Genomic DNA, 19,707 nt, shown 5'->3' on the forward strand with positions numbered 1-19,707 from the left:
TCTGGCCCATAAATAGTCAATTTCCACATGGACATTGTGTTTATGTATACAAGTTGGTTATACGTTACTCAAGTTATAAAGTAAATGTTGGATAATTTTAAATACATAAATGACGCAAATTTATCACTGCAATATCCTGTTGTTCTGATCCCATCTATACCGTATGTAAGAGTTAATTGTTTATTTAATCGTACATTTTAAATCTAATAATAATAAATATTTGAGTTCCACGGTCCACACTCCCCGGTCCCCAGACCCGACGAGTGCAGAGTTATTAATTAAATTTAACATTAACAAGACGAAAGCAGGAACTTTTTGAATAATTCAACCCAGTTTCTAACTTTTCCAGCGCTGCTGATTATAAAACAACAACATATAAGCATTAGGGCCTAATGAATAAGAAACTGAATAAAGGTCTTGTGGTAAGTCTACTAACTACACTATAGGCTTTTTGATGAGAATTACAGAATGATTTTTTTTATTAAAAATGTATCAATAATAGCTAGAACACTAGTAAACTAAGCTAATTTAGCATATTTTAACTTTCTGTGTAAAGTCATTATTACTGAAAAAAAATTCCAAAGTCAGGTCAGTCTGTGGCAACCTCCAATGAACTTGACAGAAGGAAAAAAAACTTGACCCGTGACCTTCATTAAAACAGAATTTGCTTTTGTTTTTTTTTTAATTTTCAGTATACATGTGCTTAATCTTACCCAATAAGTGATAAAAATTTGAAAATTAATTTTAATTACTGGTGTAAAGTGACATAAACAGCTTAATAAACACGTGTTTTCTTGAGGGGGTGTGGCCCGGGTGTGGCACATCCTGACATCGCATTGTTTGTAACTTTATATTTCTGTGTTTTATGACTATATTTGTTCACAATCAGCATGCTATGCTTTTAATTTTGATAAAGGGTAAGTATACCAAGTTACAAAACCTGAAATCTAACTAATAATTCATACTTTCAGTTTAAAAAATAATGAAAACGATCATCAATGAAGAAAGCGTAAACATTCTATTTTTAGGTGTGACATAAAAAAACAGTCATAAATCTAGCCAAATGATTGGATTCTTGCGCAGCACACATTTTCCCGCGCCTCGTTTTCACTAAGCAAGATTATAATAAAATGGCATTATTGGGGGGTGATCGTTTTCCCACGCACATATCTCATTAACACGCCAAATTATTACCAGTTAATGGTAATGTGTGTAAAATTAATACTTTAAAGTTTACATCTGACATAAGCTGGTTTGCATCTGGAAGCGATATGTAAGAGTTATTTGATATAAAAGACAAGAATTCATAGAGCTACTTTCACTAAGGCGCCGCTTGCGAGACAAACAAAGGAATTAGGCCAAAAGTAGATCCGACAATTCTTAAATAACAGACTTAAATAGAAACGGATAGTTCCGATTTCTTAAATTAACGATGGCTTCGTAATCATTAGTTTTATCGCTCTACCCATTAGTGAAAGCGAAACTGGTCGCCATTTTTGGTAAGCGCATGAGCCGTGAGATGGCTTCAAAACAACAAACCCGGAAGCTGCGAATTCGAACGGCCTATACACTACTTTACTTTCACCATTGAAATTGCTGAGTGATGGCTGCTTGTACATCTGAATCTTAAATCCTCCTGACCCAACCTAAGTCATAAGCCTAGGCATTTTGACTTCCACAGTTTTGATGGGGTACGACCACTTGCTAACTTTTTGATGTAGTTTTTATAAAAACTAACAATTTTCAGAGGAATTTTGGACCTCGCTGTAGGAATTGACTATCTCAGTAATCTAACTTATAACTAAACATACTCATAGCCTATTTTATACAGATATATTTTATATTAGTCTAATCATATTATGTTTCAATGAGAAAATTACGAAACCGAAATCGATCTCTCAATTCTGTGTTTATCTTGCTTACTTGTCCCTTAGGCCTAGGGTGCTGTAGATTTTAAATAATTTTACGTAGGCCCTAGGCCTATTAAAAGCATTGTGAGTGTCTTGCCATTAACTTTAAGTCTCTATTAAATAAATAATATTAGGTTTAGTATTCACAACATGTTTACACATAATTATACATTTTAAAAATTTAGCTGGAACTTCAGCCTTGACTTGTTTTAGTAATAACTTTAAAAAATTCATATAAAAAACTACTTGGCCTAAAATGAATTTGTTTACATTTTTATAAATTGGGTAGGCCTATATTATGGGATTAATCTATGTCTATTTTATCATTCTATGATAATAAGACCATTTTTCCTAATATACCTGCCTACTGTGAAAGAAAAGCTAGGCCTAATCTTCCTACAGACCTTCACCTAGGTATTTAGTTCTAGCATCCTAGTCGTACTCTACCTATTCTCTACTGTAACAGCTACAGCTAGTGGAGTGACTAGTGAGTACTCTTATTGAAGTTTTATTGAGCACTACCTCTAAGGTGATTTCTATTACCTGACAAGTGACATTCAGTAACTAGATGATCAGGTGTATTTATTATACCAGTGTACGATAATGGCACAATAATAGAATCTTCTTTAAAAAGCAGTGTAGTTTACTGGTACTTCATTAAATAAACATGACTTGCTAATGTCAATGCTGACTTCTGAAAATGTGTGTTATGTTTTTAGTATTATTTTAATCTTGACTAGTTTTATGGTTAGAAATTGATCTGTCACTTATCTGATCAAGAATATTAAATTATTCTGTAAGTTTCACTACATTTAGGCAGGAAACAAAATGTTTTTAGTGTTAAAGCCAGTTGTTAAAACTCTGTAGTTTGCTGCATTAAAAAAAAAAAAATTTCTTTGCAGGCTGACCTGTAATCTGCATGGTAGTTTACTTTAGACAACCAGGAATTCATCTACCCATGATCATGATGACAGGCTCTGAGAGCCACACACTGGAGCTTGTAAAATGTGATAACAGTCACTTTAAGGCTCTTCTTGATTTGATACCACCACAGTCTTACTTCAAGCAGGAAGAGAAACAAGAAATTTATGGCAATAGTTCAGGTTCATTTGATTACTTTTTAAAACCTTTGTCATTGTTTAAAAAATGGTTAACTTTTTTACTCATTATAAGTAAGATAAAAAAAAAGAGTCAATATTCCAGTTCTTTTTTAATGTAAGAAAAGCATTTTTGTTTAAAATGTTAGATTTAATTATAATTAACATTGATAATGTATTGATCTTGTATGTGTTCTAATGTGCAGACGAAGATGATGATCCTAAGTCAAAGAAGAAAAAGAAACCTAAAAAAGGAGTCCCACTCTCATCTCTCTCAGTGACACAGATAACTGAGCTCAGACAGCAAGGGTTAAACTTAGGTATGACATCACTTGTTACTATCTTACATTTTTATTTTGAGCTCTACTTGATTGAGCTTGGACGGCAAATGTTAAAACAGAAGGGTTTGCGCTGTCGAGTAGGTAAAGCTCATGGTTGCTAAACCGAAAAGCCTCGAAGTCACTCTTCTAGGAGAGACAACTCAAAATGAAACAACTGCTGCCTTGTTGTTTGTTCTTGGTTGGACAAAGGCTATGGAAGCAAATCCAAAAAGAAAAGCAGGCTGAAATCGGAGTCAATGGCCTCAATGGCGCTTAACCAGTTGACACGTATCCTTAATTGTGTTGGAGGGGGATCCCTTCCAACACTAAAATTAAGAACGAAGAAGAAGAAAAACTGATATATCTTTGATCAGTAATGTGTTAACATTTTTTTAGCCTAAGTTGACAAGTGAATTCAAGTATTAAGGCTGCGTTTCAATGATTTATACATAAGCACATAATAATTTTGGGATGACTGTTTTTAACAGTCCGCAGAATAGAGATTAGTAAAGGTGACAACCTCAGTATTGACCATGCCATCCCTATGCACATAGTGTTCACTGGAACTAATGAAACACAATAGACTGTCAAAGCTTAAAAGATGCATTGTATTGCATCCTGTTATGGGGTATTGTTTTTTTTAATTGTCTTGTAGCATGTAGTGTTTCCAGATAATTAACTTTAATTATTTCATGTTAGGTAACAAAAAAGCAAAGAATATTCCTAATGGAACCACAGAGGAGGCATCATACTCTATAGGTAAATAAAGTTATTGTATATTAAAATTAAATTAAATTTATTTAAATTATTCCTACCTATGAAGACATTAGCAACATATGAAACAAGAAAAGTGTTACTGATGTACAGCATGTTTGTTTTCAAGGAATGAAATATTACCATAACTTATTTTGGTTATGTATATAAAGGGTTTCAAAGAGCTGTTGTCTTAAAGTGTACTGTTTAATTAGGTTATCCCTGTTTGTTGTTGAAGTGTAATAACATTAATATACCCTGTAGAGGACAAGCATAAAGGAAAAAAGTTAAGCAGATCAGCTAAAGGAAAACTGAGTGATAAAGAACTAGCACGGAGAGAATCTAGACACGAAGAGTTGAGAGAAAGATTGAGGCTAAAGTTGGAAGAGTTGAAAGGTACCCTATTATTTTATTACCTATTATAATTAATTTTTTATGATTAGCAATTTATGCTAATGGCTTAATATTAGATAATATAAAAAAGAAAACGATTACTGTATATGCTAATAAGTGTAATATATATTGACATACAACTTATTTTTTGTAAAAAGTATCTATGTTTAAGACATTTTTAAGAAAAGTATGTAAAAAAGCAAAGTGCATTAAGATGGGACAGGTTGAATTGGAAAGGCAAATCTTGTTGATCCAGTTGCATTTTAAAAAAATTCTCTGTTGAATATGCATAAAGACATTAATTATTTTTTTTTTTTGTAGTTAAAATATATCATTAAAATTTAATCACAAAAACTAGGCATTATCTATTAATTACATGCTCTTTTTGAAGTAACTTTAATCAATACAAGTAAATTTAAAATTACTAGTCTGATGATTATGTTTAAATTTTTTGCCCAGCTCGGAAAAACAAAGGGGGCGTGAGTTCACAAGAGCAGAAGCGTTTGAAACGCCAAGAGAAAAAAGTAAATGATCGGTTAAAGAGCAAAAATAAAGGCAAGCACAAAGAACTTCGTATGACACCTGTTGCCGAAGGTTTGAAATCTTCACCTCAGAACAGAATTCTTAACCAGAACGGGGAGCCAGTGAAATCTAAGTTTGACTTTTCAAATATTACCTTCGGCAACGAGAAACAACACTCTTCAGATCTCCATGGAAAAGATTACAAAAGACTGTTGGAAAAAGTGGAAGCCAGAAAAGCCAAGGTGGAGAAATTGAAAGAAAAAGACCCTGAAGCCGGGAAGAAACTTGAACAAAAAATGCAATGGCAGAATGTTCTAAGTAAAGCTAAAGGGGAGAAGGTTAAAGACGATCCTAACCTGTTGAAAAAAGCAGTGAAGAGGAAAGAAAAATTAAGAGAAAGCAAACAGAAGAAATGGGGTGAGAGGGTGAAAAATGTTGAGGATATGAAACAGAAACGACAGGATAAAAGACAGGCAAATATTGATAAGAGGAAGGAGGGAAAGAAAGATAAGAAGAGGAAAATTATGATTAAAAAGGGAAGAATCATACCAGGTTTTTGATTGGGCATATTTGGGGGATGGGGGGATTTTTAGCATGAGTCAAAAGTGAGTAGTGAGCCTGTAACATTTTTAGTACAAATGTGGTGGATCTTAAGCAACATGTTGAAGCGTACTGAATGAGTGCGAGTGTTAATTAAGTTTTTGATTTGGCAGCTTCTCCATTCACTCACCTTTTTAACTGTACGTCTGTGATTTGGGTGAGCTGTAGTGAACCAATACAACTCTAGTGTTGAATAGAGTTGAAGACCTGTGCTGTCTGTATGGCTTGACAAGCTGGCTGTATGACTTGACAAATTATTGTAATTAAACATGGGCAGAGAGAATATACAAAGTTTATGTCTAATATAATAAAATATAAAATGTATACATGTAGTAATGGTAAGACATGTAGGTCTAGACAGCGTTAATATAATTAATGAAGTTCTAATGCTCATGTTTAGCAAATGCTACTTTTTCTTAGAATTTTATGGAGCACTCTCAGGTTATTTAAACTAATTTTACATTGATAGTACTTTTTAGATCTATTTACTATAATTTGAGAAACACTGACCAATATGACTGAACATTGCATTATGTCTTTTTTGTAGCATTATCATTAATAGATTTTTTTTTAGGAAATCCTTTTTCTATTAAAAATATTTATAGAATAGTTTGAGGGATTTTAGCTTTTTCATGGAAAAAGAAATGCAATTTTTCTTTGTCAGGTGGTCTGTTAAATGTACTTTGTAACTACTTGAGATTGGCTGGTGTTTTTTTTTTTTTTAATTTTGTTGATGTAAGATATTTCATATTCACAGAAAGGAATATGTTGTTACATAATAAAAACAATTTGTGACATTTTAAAATGATCCATTTTTTTTAAATTTACAGTTTTTAGTCTTGTTTAGACTGAATTCATTAGATTAAAAATGATTTTTTAAAATCTTTTCCCCTAATTTAAAAGTCTAAGGATACCAAGAAAGTGTTAATTAGCCTAAAATTCTCACCAGCCATTCTGCACTGTCTGGAGATGGAATCAAAGTTCAAGTCAATAGATTGTCCCTGAGTCCACTCAGCTGTGGTGGGTGCCTAACTCAAGTTATGGAAAGTATGAGCGGTTGGGCATAGTGCTGACCACACTATCCCAACATATGCAGTGGTCACAGAAACAGATGAACTCTACTTTACTTGCCCCATGGAACAGCAAGGTTCAAAAAGGAAACTACTTTATATTCTGCACTGTCCATAAGATGAAGCTCACCAGAAGTCCTTGAATGCAGGGTGTGCCAAAACGTCCTCCATGTAGTCATTAACTGTCTTAGCAAGTGTCAATACTAATCTCTACTGAAGCTAAATGGCCATTAAAAGTTAAAGATGAGCATAGATTCAGCAGGAAAACAAATGTATTAGTCATGCATTCTACCATTTGACCACTCTGTCCTGGCTTGACTTGTGTTGATAGAGTACATAATAATTGATACTTAATAGGATAAGTTGCACGCTGTGGTTGTATGGTAGAGCGCAGGCCAAAGCTTTGAGTTTGGATCTCAAGAGAGTGTAGGACATCCCTGAGTTCACCCAGCACTAATAAGTACCTGATTTAGATTAGGGAAAGAAAAGATGGCTGGGTATAGTGCTGACCACACTATCTTTTCATGTACTGAGGAGAAGAAACAGAATAACTACTTCATCATTACCAGGACTGAAAGGGTAACTTATATTAAATATGATTTATTAGTGGACCCAAATTCCTACTGCCATTTACAATAGATGGTCTTTACCTCTTTAAAACATACTGAAAATTTAAAATAATTGCATAACAAAATTTGCCAATTTAATTCTTCAAAGGCACTGGTTAAAGCACTGTCTCCAAAATGTGTAAATGATGGAATAATTTCAATAAGATAAATTTTGCTGAAGACGTCGCAATAGAATTAACTTTATTTTCTTCCTTAGTTGCTTATAAAATTTTTTAATTATTATTATAGTTTTTTGTATTGTTTTAGATAATAGAAATTTAAAATGATTAAGTCTTAATCAATATACTTTTTAAAAAAAAAAGCTAATTTAGAATTCTACTAAAATCTAGGAAAAAAAAAAAATTCATAAAAAACGTTTTAATAACAAGCTTTTATGTAATGATGCACTAAAAAGTAGAAAATAAATTATAGACTACTATTTAAATAACTATAAAGAAAAGCGTGGGTCACTTTAGTATCTATTGGATACCTTTACTAATGTTAAGGAAGACACCCACGCTTTTCTTTATAGTTATTTAAATAGTAGTCTATAATTTATTTTCTACTTTTTAGTGCATCATTACATAAAAGCTTGTTATTAAAACGTTTTTTATGAATTTTTTTTCAGTACTTTACATGTTTTATCTACAATAGAGTTACATGACTAAAAACCATTGCGCGCCTACTGAATATCACGTTCAGTAGGCGCGCAATGGTTTTTGAACGCAGCCATTACGTGGTCGTGATGGCGCAGCTATTGATGACGCGTGTGGTGTGGTTGGCTAGACATGCCTACTAATTCGGTCCAAATTTTAATTAATTCATAAAAAATCAATTAGGCATCCAATTAAGTCAAATTTAGTTTCAGATTGCATTGTCTTCATGTCTTGACCCACGTGCCAACTGTGAATCGTGTCGGTCAAGTAGAACTGTCCGAATTTTCACTCCTGCGTTTCCGTCAAGACAGACAGAGGAAGTGAGTTAAATAAAAGCTTGTAAAAATACACCACAAAAAACAAGCAAGGGCAGATAACATTGTAACCTTAGATAGCTTTAAATTTTGCAGAGTTAATTCCCCTGACAGTATAGAGTAAAATAATAGCTTCAAACTATGTATGTAACGATCTTAATCTATAGTCGGTTAATAAAACAACTGGATGTAGCATTGTTTTCTCTAAAGTTAGCTAGTTAGCACGTTTACATCATGGTGTCCCACGATCCCCCCCCCCCCCATCTCCCCGTGTCGAATCGTCAATATGTACTTAAAAGACTATTTAATTAACCATTAATGAACGGGCTTAAAGCACTTTTTGCAGTGATTTTTTAACAATTTTTTTGTCTTGGTGTCACCCCTCTCCCCCTAAATGGTGTCACCGGTGAGGGCTCCGAAACCCTAGCACCTCCTCTCGCGACGCCCCTGGGGTAGATGTCTTTTACCATGTTATACAAAGGTTTAGTGGTGGGTTCCAAACGTCCTATTTTTGTGTTATAAATATTCGATCCCTAATAACAATACCACCATATCACACCAAGCACCACGCTTTACTCTATTACTCAACAGCTATTAATGTTCTCTTCAGTGTTTCTTCCAACCTTTTTTTCCGGGGGTGCACTTGAAATTTTCGGGGGGGGGGGGGGGGGCACAACAATTTCCAGAGGGGGGCGGGGCGGAGACTGTCAAAAGTATATATTTTCTATATATATTCCATTTCGTTCGGGGGGGGGGGGGCAGTACCCCCCCCCCCCCCCCGAAGAGATGCCTGGAAGAAACTCTGGTTCTCTTCTTAAATGCGAATGATATAGGCTACTTTATCTACTACGATGAGCAGCACAAAGGGCGCTAACCTGGAAATAATAAGCACAACAACAACCTGGAAAAGGCCTATCCTAAGTAAAGACAAAGAGTCAAAATTATTTCAGCCAATCATCATCCGCGTAACAGTTCATCGGTGACGCAGAAAGCTGCGCCGTGTTGTAAAGTGCACCCAGAATTGACGCCAACTGGTGGCGCCGTATAAAAGAAATGTGTACAGATAGTCGACAGAATCTATGCGTACTTTTATTAAGATTCCAGGCGAGCTTCGGCTTGGTTGAGCCAAGCACGTAGGAATCCAGCTTGTCATCTTTAAGGTAACGCATGGATTCGTTCTAGTACTAGAGGCAGTCGGGGTTAAAATGGAATAGAGACTTTTAAAATAATTACGAGTTTGTGAAGTGGGAGTGAAAATGGAATTGAGACTTTTATATATGGCGTTAATGGGAGGGGGGGGGGGGGAGGATTGGGTGAATGTTTGCATAAAAAATATTTATTGCTAAATCAATCACTTTATTATATCTCATGGGGGTAGTAAGCATTAGTACTATCCTAATTATATTAATTTACCAAGATTCAAATGAATTCATAACAATTTTAATTTAGTTTTCTGCCACAAATACAGTTTAGTGATAAAAAGTAAACCTTAAAATGCACGGCTCTTTAGATGTAAAGCTAATGGTACATTTTCAGTTTTGGCTTTTTATACTACTCTATACAGAAACGTAGCAACCTTTTGCAGCGAATTATCAGATTTGCGCTCCCCTTATTTAATAATTTTACAAGTCACTAACTCCGGTATTTAATTTGTTTAATTTTGTCAATTTGTTGTAATGCAAAAGACTAAAACAATTAATTAAATCCGTTTGTAAAACTGTGTAACAGTCTATTTCCTTAATCTCAACGGCTTATAATTCAGAATTGCAACACAAGATGAGCAATGTTAATTCCTATTGGCGCTCTCCAAGGGTCGGCACTCAGGGCGGCCTCCATACCAAACCTACCCATCTATGCATGTCACTCTAGATCGTATATATATATATATATATATATATATATATATATATATATATATATATATATATATATATATATATATATATATATATAAAAGAATAGACTGAAATTTCTTGTCAAATATTTGTAGAGTGGGCCCGATGTTACGGTCCCTTGTCCCTTAGCCTATATATATATATATATATATATATATATATATATATATATATATATATATATATATATATATATATATATATATATATATATTTATATATTTATATATATATTTATATATATATATATATATATTTATATATATATATATATATATATATATATATATATATATATATATATATATATATATATATATATATATATATATATATATATATATATAGGCTAAGGGACTTGTGAAGATACATATAGATTATATGTAAGGGATGGGTAAAATATTACCCTAAAAGTTACTGGAGAGAAACGGAAGCAGGCCGCCGCCCATGTAATCTGCACGTCGATCATTAGCAGACGACAGCTTGTCTTCAATAACTAAATCCAACCTGGCAAATCGTCAATCGTTACTTGCAGGTGCTGCCAGGGCGTGGCTGATGTAGATTTTAAAGCTGGACTTTTAGTTCGTGTTTTTTAACACGAGCGGTAATTAATTACCAAGTGGCAATCAATTAATTGAAGGAGACGTGGCGATTCAACAGAGTTGTAGACTGGATATATATATATATATATATATATATATATATATATATATATATATATATATATATATATATATATATATATATATATATATATATATGTTTCAAATAGCTGACATGAAACAGACTCTAAATCTAAATTTCTTTTACCAGAGACAAACTCTAAAGCTCCCACATAGATACCCGTACTTCCAACTCCTTTTCAACATACAATATTACATACCCGTCCCTCCAAAATGCAATTTTTTTAGATCAGCTATTTCTTTTTAAAATATTTATCAAGCTGGGTTAACATTACTAATATTGTTTTACTAATTTAACTATTGTTACGACGATTTACAAAGTCTTTTAAAATTACACATATTTCTTTAAAACAACAGTCTTTATCATATTTTCTGAACTTTTTCAGTTTTCCTCGTCCCAATCAATCCAATCCCCCCTCCCCCTTAGAGTACGACATTAAGAATGGGGGATCCCTTTTTGTGATTATTGAAACATAATACATACGATTCCTTGGTATTCAAAAATCTATTACACCCTAGATCAGCTTCTTAACTTTCTTGGAGGTACCGAACCCCACTAGTTCCATATGCGCATTCACTGAACCCTTCCTAATGTTTCTATCGTCCGCACTGACAAAATCCGATCGTAAATCATACAAGTCAGGTGTGTGTCTTGACCTTCGCCAAACCCATGAGACAGATTCACCGAACCCCTGGGGTTCGATCAAACACAGGTTAAAAACCACTGCTCAACAGCTTTATATATGTAGTGAGAGGGGTGATGGAAGTGTCTATAAATCTAAGGTATGTCAACATTTAAAGGACCACTAACTCATATCTAAGTAGGGAAAGATTCATTCGGGTAATAACTTTGTATGGCTATTGTACTTGGGTGAAAAAGATGGCGATTGTAGTCTGATTATAATGACATTTGTCGTCTGATTATAATGACATTTGTCGTCTGATTATAATGACATTTGTCGTCTGATTATAATGACATTTGTCGTCTGATTATAATGACATTTGTCGTCTGATTATAATGACATTTGTCGTCTGATTATAATGACATTTGTCGTCTGATTATAATGACATTTGTCGTCTGATTATAATGACAATTGTCGTGTGATTATATTGACATTTGTCGTCTGTATATAATGGCATTTGTCGTCTGATTATAATGGCATTTGTCGTCTGATTATAATGACATCTGTCGTCAGATTATAATGGCATTTGTCGTCTGATTATAATGGCATTTGTCGTCTGATTATAATGGCATTTGTCATGTGGTGTGGGAACATGCGCGATGAATATTTTCAGAAATGCCGAGCTTGTCTTTTATGTTGGGGTCAAAGGTCATACCTCCGAGGTCGAAGAGTTCTGGACACTTGGTTATGGCGCTTCAACTTCCGGTACAAGGGTTTCCCATCGTCTGCCAGTTTCTGGTTGAAGTATTTTTGGCAGAAACTTGACGTCTCAAGATGGAGGCGGGAGGAGGGGTGTGTGGTACGACTGGGTGACGCTAGTTAAGGGGGTGACACCAAATAGAATAAAAGATGCATAATTTAATTAATTTTTTTATCCAGTTAAAATTTTTAAATAGGAAGGGGGTGGAGGAAGGGATGTGTGGTACGACTGGGTGACGCTAGTTAAGGGGGTGACACCAAATAGAATAAAAGATGCATAATTTAATTAATTTTTTTATCCAGTTAAAATTTTTAAATAGGAAGGGGGTGGAGGAAGGGGTGTGTGGTACGACTGGGTGACGCTAGTTAAGGGGGTGACACCAAATAGAATAAAAAGATGCTAAATTTAATTAATTTTTTTATCGAGTTAAAATTTTTAAATAGGAAGGGGACAGGGTTGCCAAATTGCTAAATTGTTGCAGGGAGCGGGTGATGCCAGACTTAGTGATGCCACGGAACCTTTGTTAATTTTTCTACTTAAGTTAATTAAAATTCTAGTAGGCCTACTATTTTTTTATAATTTTAATTTTTAAATTTGGTTTTTATATTAATATTAAGTACCAGAAAAAAAAATGTTTTTGATCAGTTCTTAAAATAGGATAGCTAACGTTTCCCCCCCCCCCCCCCCCCCCGGAAATTGTTGTGCGCCCCCCCCCCCCCCCCCCCATTGAGAAAATAAAACAAGTTAATTAAAAAAGTCTAGTGACATTTATGCGCAATTTCCTTATGTTATCTAAAAATAGCTCTGACGTATAATGCTGGGGTGCGTTCAAGCTAGAAGAACGATCGGTTTGTAGGTGTTTCTGTAATTTTAAAATTTGTGCCCGAACGAGAGGATATTTTTGAAAACTTTCTTCGGCAATATTGTTCTAAATTATGGCAGAAATCGATTGGTACATGTTTCAAGTCGCTAAGTGGTCTGGTTGCCGAGATATAGGCAAAAAACTGCATTTTTTCTCGGTTTTTTGGCTTTTCCGGGAAATACATGAAAGAAACCCGGAATTTTTATGGCCTATGCTCATCCTCGTAACTTGCTTAACATAATTGCTTTTGAAACTAGTCATCGATATTGCTTCGTTGAGGAGGAGATACGACTTAAAGCTGCGGACACACATCCATCCATCCATTCATTCATACATCCAGAAATGACGGGTTAATAAACGCAATTCTCCAGAATGGAAATTGCGCTAAAAAATAAAACAACAACGCAATTTAAAGTCTAATGTCGTTCTATAAATATCTTATAAATACTGGATCGTTTAAATGAAAGTAAGACTTCATGTTTTTATTAACATAACAGTTCATTCAACTAAATCTGTCGGCCCGTGAATAACAGTTGTCTTTACTCCTAAAAAATCTTGCCAACTCCAACGATCGAAGCTTTACCAAAGGTAAAAAAAAAAAAAAATGAAACACTACACAAAAAAACAACAACTCGTGATATATTTTTGTTTTCGTTAAAAAAATTTTGATTACGAAATTCTGGAGTTTAAAAAAAAATTATTTTCACCTGACTGACCAGTGCACGGGTGTTTCACAGATGGCGTGCACTATGGCGTGCACCATGGCTGCACCAAACAGATACAAATTTCGCGTCGCATCTGCTTTCGATATTTTATTTTTTTGAAAGTTAAAAAAAAAAAAACAACACCTGAAGACTCGGATGTACGGTTGATTAATTAAACGATAAGCAAAACATCGCCTGTGTTTAATACGCAACAATTCCCATTACAGGGCAGTGTTATAAACTGGGCTCTCGCTTGCACGTGCGATTAAAAGAGCGCGCGTTAAACTAAGCCGAAATTCTCATCCCATTTGCATTCGCTGCGATCCAATGAGCATAAAGCGGAGCCGGGGGTTTCCCCGAGCAAGCGGAGGGAACTCTCGGGGAAAGCGTTTCTTTGATTTTCATTGGGCCAGACATTGATGAAGATGCAAGGGGGCTGTACTCTGACAGAACATCATTCATTCTTCTGAAAATCGCGGGCCCTCTCTGCCAGGATGCACGTGGGTCGTTTATAGCCTACGAAACATTTCTTCAACCGACTCACCCCCTCCCCTCTCCTCACCCTCCACCCCTATATCAACTTTTTTCCTTTCTTTTTGTTACTTCTCTGCTTACGTATAAAAATATAATAAAACTTTATATAAAAATACATTTAAAATTCACACATACCTTTTGATGCACAGGATATTTGTGCATTCCAGTGCATAGTAAAAGAAATTAATGTCAAGCGCATAAAGGCTACTGCATGTGCGTATGATAGCTTGTATATAAAAGTGAGTAATTATTGTGTGAATTATATTTCCGTTTTTGAAGTAGGACACAGTGCCATAAGTAAACGCCCACTTAAAGAATAAAAGAAAATCATATTTATATTAAAAATATTTAATAACATAAATAAAATATAAACTATTTTTCTTTTATGTGTTACCAGATAAACTTTTCCCTGCTTGCCAAAAAAAAAAAAAAAAAAAAAAAAAAATTCCACATAGAATATGCTGGAAAGGAAGTGTAATATTTGTATGTTTTTTTTTTAAATGATTATAATTGGGCATTAAGTATTAATAAAATCTGGAGTTACTGCTCTTTAAGCTAATGGCTTCTAGTGTTTTTACACTTTCAAAGTGAGAGGAGTGTCTTTGAATGAGTAGTAGCAGTTGCGTAGCGAGGTCGGGTGTCACCCGGTGCGGCACTTAATGGTGTCACCCCCAGAGGCGTAGAGACCCTTCCTGGGGACAAACTTTCAATTTTCGATTTGCACCCCCCCCCTCAAACTTTCGATTTGCACCCCCTCCAAATTTTTCTCTATATATTTTGCTATTTTTTTGCCTTGGTGTCACCCCCCTAAATGGTGTCACCCGGTGCGGCACTTAATGGTGTCACCCACAGAGGCGTAGCGACCCTACCCGGGGACAAAATTTCAATTTTCAATTTGCACCCCCTCCTCAAACTTTCGATTTGCACCCCCCCCCCAGACTTTTGATGTGCACCCCCCACCCTCAAACTTTAGATTTGCACCCCCCCCCCCCTAAAACTTTAGATTTGCACCTCTTAAAAGACTATTTAACACTCGAATTAATCACTTAATTCAGGGGAATCATCATTTTTCTCTATATATTTTGCTATTTTTTGCCTTGGTGTCACCCCCCCCCCTAAATGGTGTCACCCGGTGCGATCCGCACCCCCCCCCCCCGCTACGCCACTGAGTAGTAATGTCTTTCACTGTGTGAGCAGTAGTACCTTTCAGAGAAACGGATGCATTTAAAGTCGTGTAACCGAAAGTCCTTCTGTTATAAATAGGTACTTAACTTTAAATATATAGTTTTTTTTTTGCCGCAACCGCTTTGTATAGACAAATGTCCCTACCTCATCACCCTTCTTCCATAAACGTAAAACATTTTTACTATTAACGTTGGGCAGCGGAATTGTAGCAAAAAAAATCTCTATAACTAGAGATTAAAAAAAAAAACAACCATCAAATAATAAAAAAACAAAACAACATGGTGACTATAAAAACAGGGCGACTCTACTTCACCTGTCCCAGAGATCACGGAAGATATGCTTAAAACCATCAATATTTACTACAGAGAACACAAAAAAAATGAAAAGTGTTTGTATTAATTGTTTCAGCGTAAGTCATTTCCCATTTAGTCGCTCTGTGATAGCCTTCACGCCTCGCTTGCAATGCGTCTGTGAAGCTGACTCGCGCGTCTGACTCCAGGTTACGCCTTCCATTCAGGAGTCTAAAATTTTTAAAAATTCTAAAAAAATATATATTTTAAAATGAAATATTAGACCTGACGCAATGGCCGCTTTTAAATTTAATTTGGAAACAGCGGCATCAATTTGTCTAGTTTTTATCTGGTAATGGGTCGTGATATTCCGGATTTATTTCCCCTGAAGACTGTTTGGATTTTGTCCCTTTGACAGTGGGGGAAAAACTTGTATGATTTCACGGTCCTGGCAGAGGTGACGAGATTGTCAATGAGGATTAGGTCAAGGGTGTTGATTTGTTCCTGGTTACATGAGGGAGGAGGGGGGAAAGGGGGGGGGGGGGTAGAGGAGAGTGATGGAGAGATGAGAGGTGAAAATGATGGAGAGGGAGAATAGGAGGGAGGGAAGGAGGGAAGGAGGGGAGTAATGCAGAGGATGAAGAGAGAGGGGGGAAACAAAGTGAGAAATATGAAATAAAATAGAGAGAAAGGGAAAGAGAATAACGGAGAGGCAGAGTGAGACGGGATTGGTAGGAAAAAGGAATGCATGAAGGAAACAGATATACAGGGAGGGAGGTTGTGTGGGAAGAGGGGCACTTGAAACTTTTGGGTTGAGGGGGGGGGGGGGGGCGGACACTAGTAAATATTTTCTATATAAATTATATTTAGTTGGAGGAGGGGGGATATGGGATCCCTCCCGTAGAGATGCATGAAAGAAACACAGGACGGGGGCAAAACGAGAAACATGGAATTGAAATGGAAGAAAAAAAAAGAGAGGAACATAAATCAAGGGAGTGGAGAGCAATAATGGATAGGGAGAGAGAGAAGAGAGAGAGAGAGAGAGAGAGAGAGAGAGAGAGAGAGAGAATGGGGGGGGGGGGGCTTAGAGGAAAAGTAAACATTAAGACATCTTCAATGCAATCACAAAATCAATCAACAACGCGCAAAACAATTTATAAATCACTGTAGTAAGTTGATGGCGGGGAATGGTTAGTGTAAATTAATTTTTTGGCATAACTATGTGTATTTTTACCATGTGACCTGTGCTGTTGAGCACAAGCTTTGTAATGCGAAAGACTCGAGTTCGGATCCTGGATAGACTAGTTACGAAATCCTTTGGTTTTTCATGTACATATTCAGTGTTTCTTTCAGACTTTTTTCTCTGGAGGGGCACTAGATATTTCTGGGGGGTGGGGGGGGGGGGGGGGACACTGTTAAAAGTATATATTTTCTAAATAAATCACTCAGAAAGCCTGTATCCAGCATAACAAGACAGGCCCTCACCTGGAATCCACAGGGCAGGAGGAGGAGAGGCAGACCTGGAGACGTGAACTGGAAGAAGGCACCAAGAAGATTGGATATACCTGTGGACAGTTGGAGAGACTAGCCCAGGACAGAGACGCCTGGAAAACTTTTGTCAGCGGCCTATGTCCCAGTATAGGGACGACAGCAAACCTAACCTAACCTAATATAAATTCCATTTCGTTCCCGAAGAGATGCCTGGAAGAAACCTATTATAACTCGAAGATTTTTTTTCTTGTTATAGATACAAAAAATCATTTAGACTCAAGAAAATCATAGGGCATATGACTGTTGCCTAGTCAACATCACCTCTTAAATCCACCACTGTGTAGATGCCAAATGTTTACTTTTTAAAAAAATAACAGCCTTTTAGAGAAAAAAAACATACGTAACATATTAATAACATTGTTATTTAATGAAAAAAAAAACCCGCCGGATCTACTTTTTTTTTTTTCCTATTAAGGTTGCCAGCTCAATTATTTCCATTTTATGCCATGTAAAGTGTAACAGTGGTTGACGGCAGGCGTGCGCGGTGGTTACTAAGAAGCACCCAGTATGCCAAATTGGCCCTATTTCCCCATGGGCGAGATAAGGCCAATTAAATACCTTAGCCGTTATCGCGTTCAGTAATACATAGACAAGGGAAGCAATCTCTGGCATCCGCTGGGTGAAATCTATCCGCGATGATTTAATCAAATTTACGACTTGACAAGATAGCGAGCTCTTCCGCGAAGGAGGTGAGAATATTTTTAAAAAATTATTTTGGGATGTGTTTGATTTAATTCAAAATAAAAAGACTTAATTAAATGATGTTGAATTTTTTTTTTCATTCGAGCATTGCTAGATTCAAATACGTCACTAGGAGACAGGTTGTCAGAACTGTTGTAAAATTCGAACAGGTTTTCATTTGAAATTCTATCAGCACTAGGAAATGTAAGCTTGAGTGTCGAAAACAGCAGTCACCAAATTGAAGCCAGGAGGCCGGTTAAAGTTGTTGCATCATAAAGCCGGTTGTCTTTCCCCGTTGTCTTTCCCCGTTGTCTTTCTCGGTTGCCCCTAGGCAATGCGCAATAAAACTAGTGCCTTTGGGGGAGGGGGTGGGTGGGGGGGGGGGGGGTCGTCCCGGCAAGATTTCATGGAAAACAACTCGTGACAAATCAGCCCCGACAAAACGACCCGCGACAAAAAGTTTTCCGTCAAAATGACTCATGATAAAAAGACTTTCGACAAAAAAAAGGACCACCAACATTTTGGCTCGCAACAAGATGGCTCCCCAGATATTGCCGGGAATCGCATTGGCGGGAGCTCTTTTGTCAGGAGCTAAATGTCGGAGGCCTGTTACTTGGGAGTCCTTGAGAAGGGAGATATTTTTCGGCAGCCTATTTGTCGAGGGAATTTTTTATAGAGGCTCTTTTATTGGGAGCCTATAAGACGGGAGCTATTTTTTCGAGGCCGTTTTGTTGGACCATTTTTGATGGGTTTGTTTTGACTTGGTACGCCTCCCAGTCACCATACAAGAAAATAGGCACATACCCTCAACAACATTAAAAATTTATGCCGGCGATGCCACGACAAAAAAAAAAAAAAAAAAAAAAAAAAAAAACCACAATAACAACATTTAAGAACAACAACAAAACATAAAACATCCATCATAACTCAAACGAAACATCACAAAAAAAACAAAAAAAAAAACAATAAAAGCTGAACTGCAAATTTGTGTTTTTCCTTTACATAGTGGACATTATTTCGCTGGCGGCTAAAGTAACAAATAATTTTTAAATTTAATTCAAACACATCAGGCTGCAATACACAACAGCCAAAAACAACTCACGCAATTTACACATGTCATTCTAAGCTGCGTGGTCGTATAGTAGCTGTCAATGCCGACAATTATTGACTACATTAGTTTTTATTTTAATTTTCTTCCCCTATCTTATTAAAGTAAGCTATGAATGGTATATATATATATATATATATATATATATATATATATATATATATATATATATATATATATATATATATATATATAAAGATATAAAATAAATATATATACAAATATATTTTGCACACTGTCTTCCGCTTGTTAGACTGAATGTTGCACGCCACGGAGGTTGAACAAGGTGGCGTCGCATCAAAGAGAAAATCTTGGAGGTCAGAGGGTACAGGCTATTTGTTATGGGCGGCTGAATTTGCCATTGTGGCCGTGAGAGAGGCGTTTGCTTAAGACTGGAATTCATCGTCAGCGCATTGACCTCATGGAAACAGTTCAGTTCTCGACAATAATTTAAAATTAGAGTTGTCTTGCTTTGTCTACTTGTTGGGATTATGTCCCTTTATAATTTTATATTTTTTTATTTTTACACACACACACATATATATATACATATATATATATATATATATATATATATATATATATATA

At 35.7% G+C, this 19,707-nt stretch overlaps 1 protein-coding gene across 4 annotated transcripts; it reads left to right on the plus strand.

Moving 5' to 3' along the window:
• Window positions 1-14: 14 nt before the first annotated feature.
• Window positions 15-6,393, plus strand: LOC131942040 (surfeit locus protein 6 homolog). 4 transcript variants are annotated; one of them, XM_059301703.1, is made up of 7 exons: window positions 15-165; window positions 350-422; window positions 2,813-3,013; window positions 3,214-3,327; window positions 4,027-4,086; window positions 4,345-4,476; window positions 4,933-6,393. In XM_059301703.1, exons 3-7 carry the CDS (start codon window positions 2,830-2,832, stop codon window positions 5,553-5,555), a joined length of 1,113 nt encoding a protein of 370 aa, XP_059157686.1. In that variant the 5' UTR covers window positions 15-165; window positions 350-422; window positions 2,813-2,829; the 3' UTR covers window positions 5,556-6,393. The 4 variants fall into 4 exon arrangements, with proteins under 4 accessions (XP_059157686.1, XP_059157688.1, XP_059157685.1 ...); XM_059301705.1 differs by having other exon boundaries at window positions 15-161; XM_059301702.1 differs by lacking the exon at window positions 350-422.
• The last annotated feature ends 13,314 nt before the right edge of the window (window positions 6,394-19,707 follow it).

Source organism: Physella acuta, unplaced genomic scaffold (genome assembly GCF_028476545.2).
Source record: "Physella acuta isolate Inbredline_101_S28 unplaced genomic scaffold, ASM2847654v3 ptg000384l, whole genome shotgun sequence".
Lineage (NCBI taxonomy): Eukaryota > Metazoa > Mollusca > Gastropoda > Physidae > Physella > Physella acuta.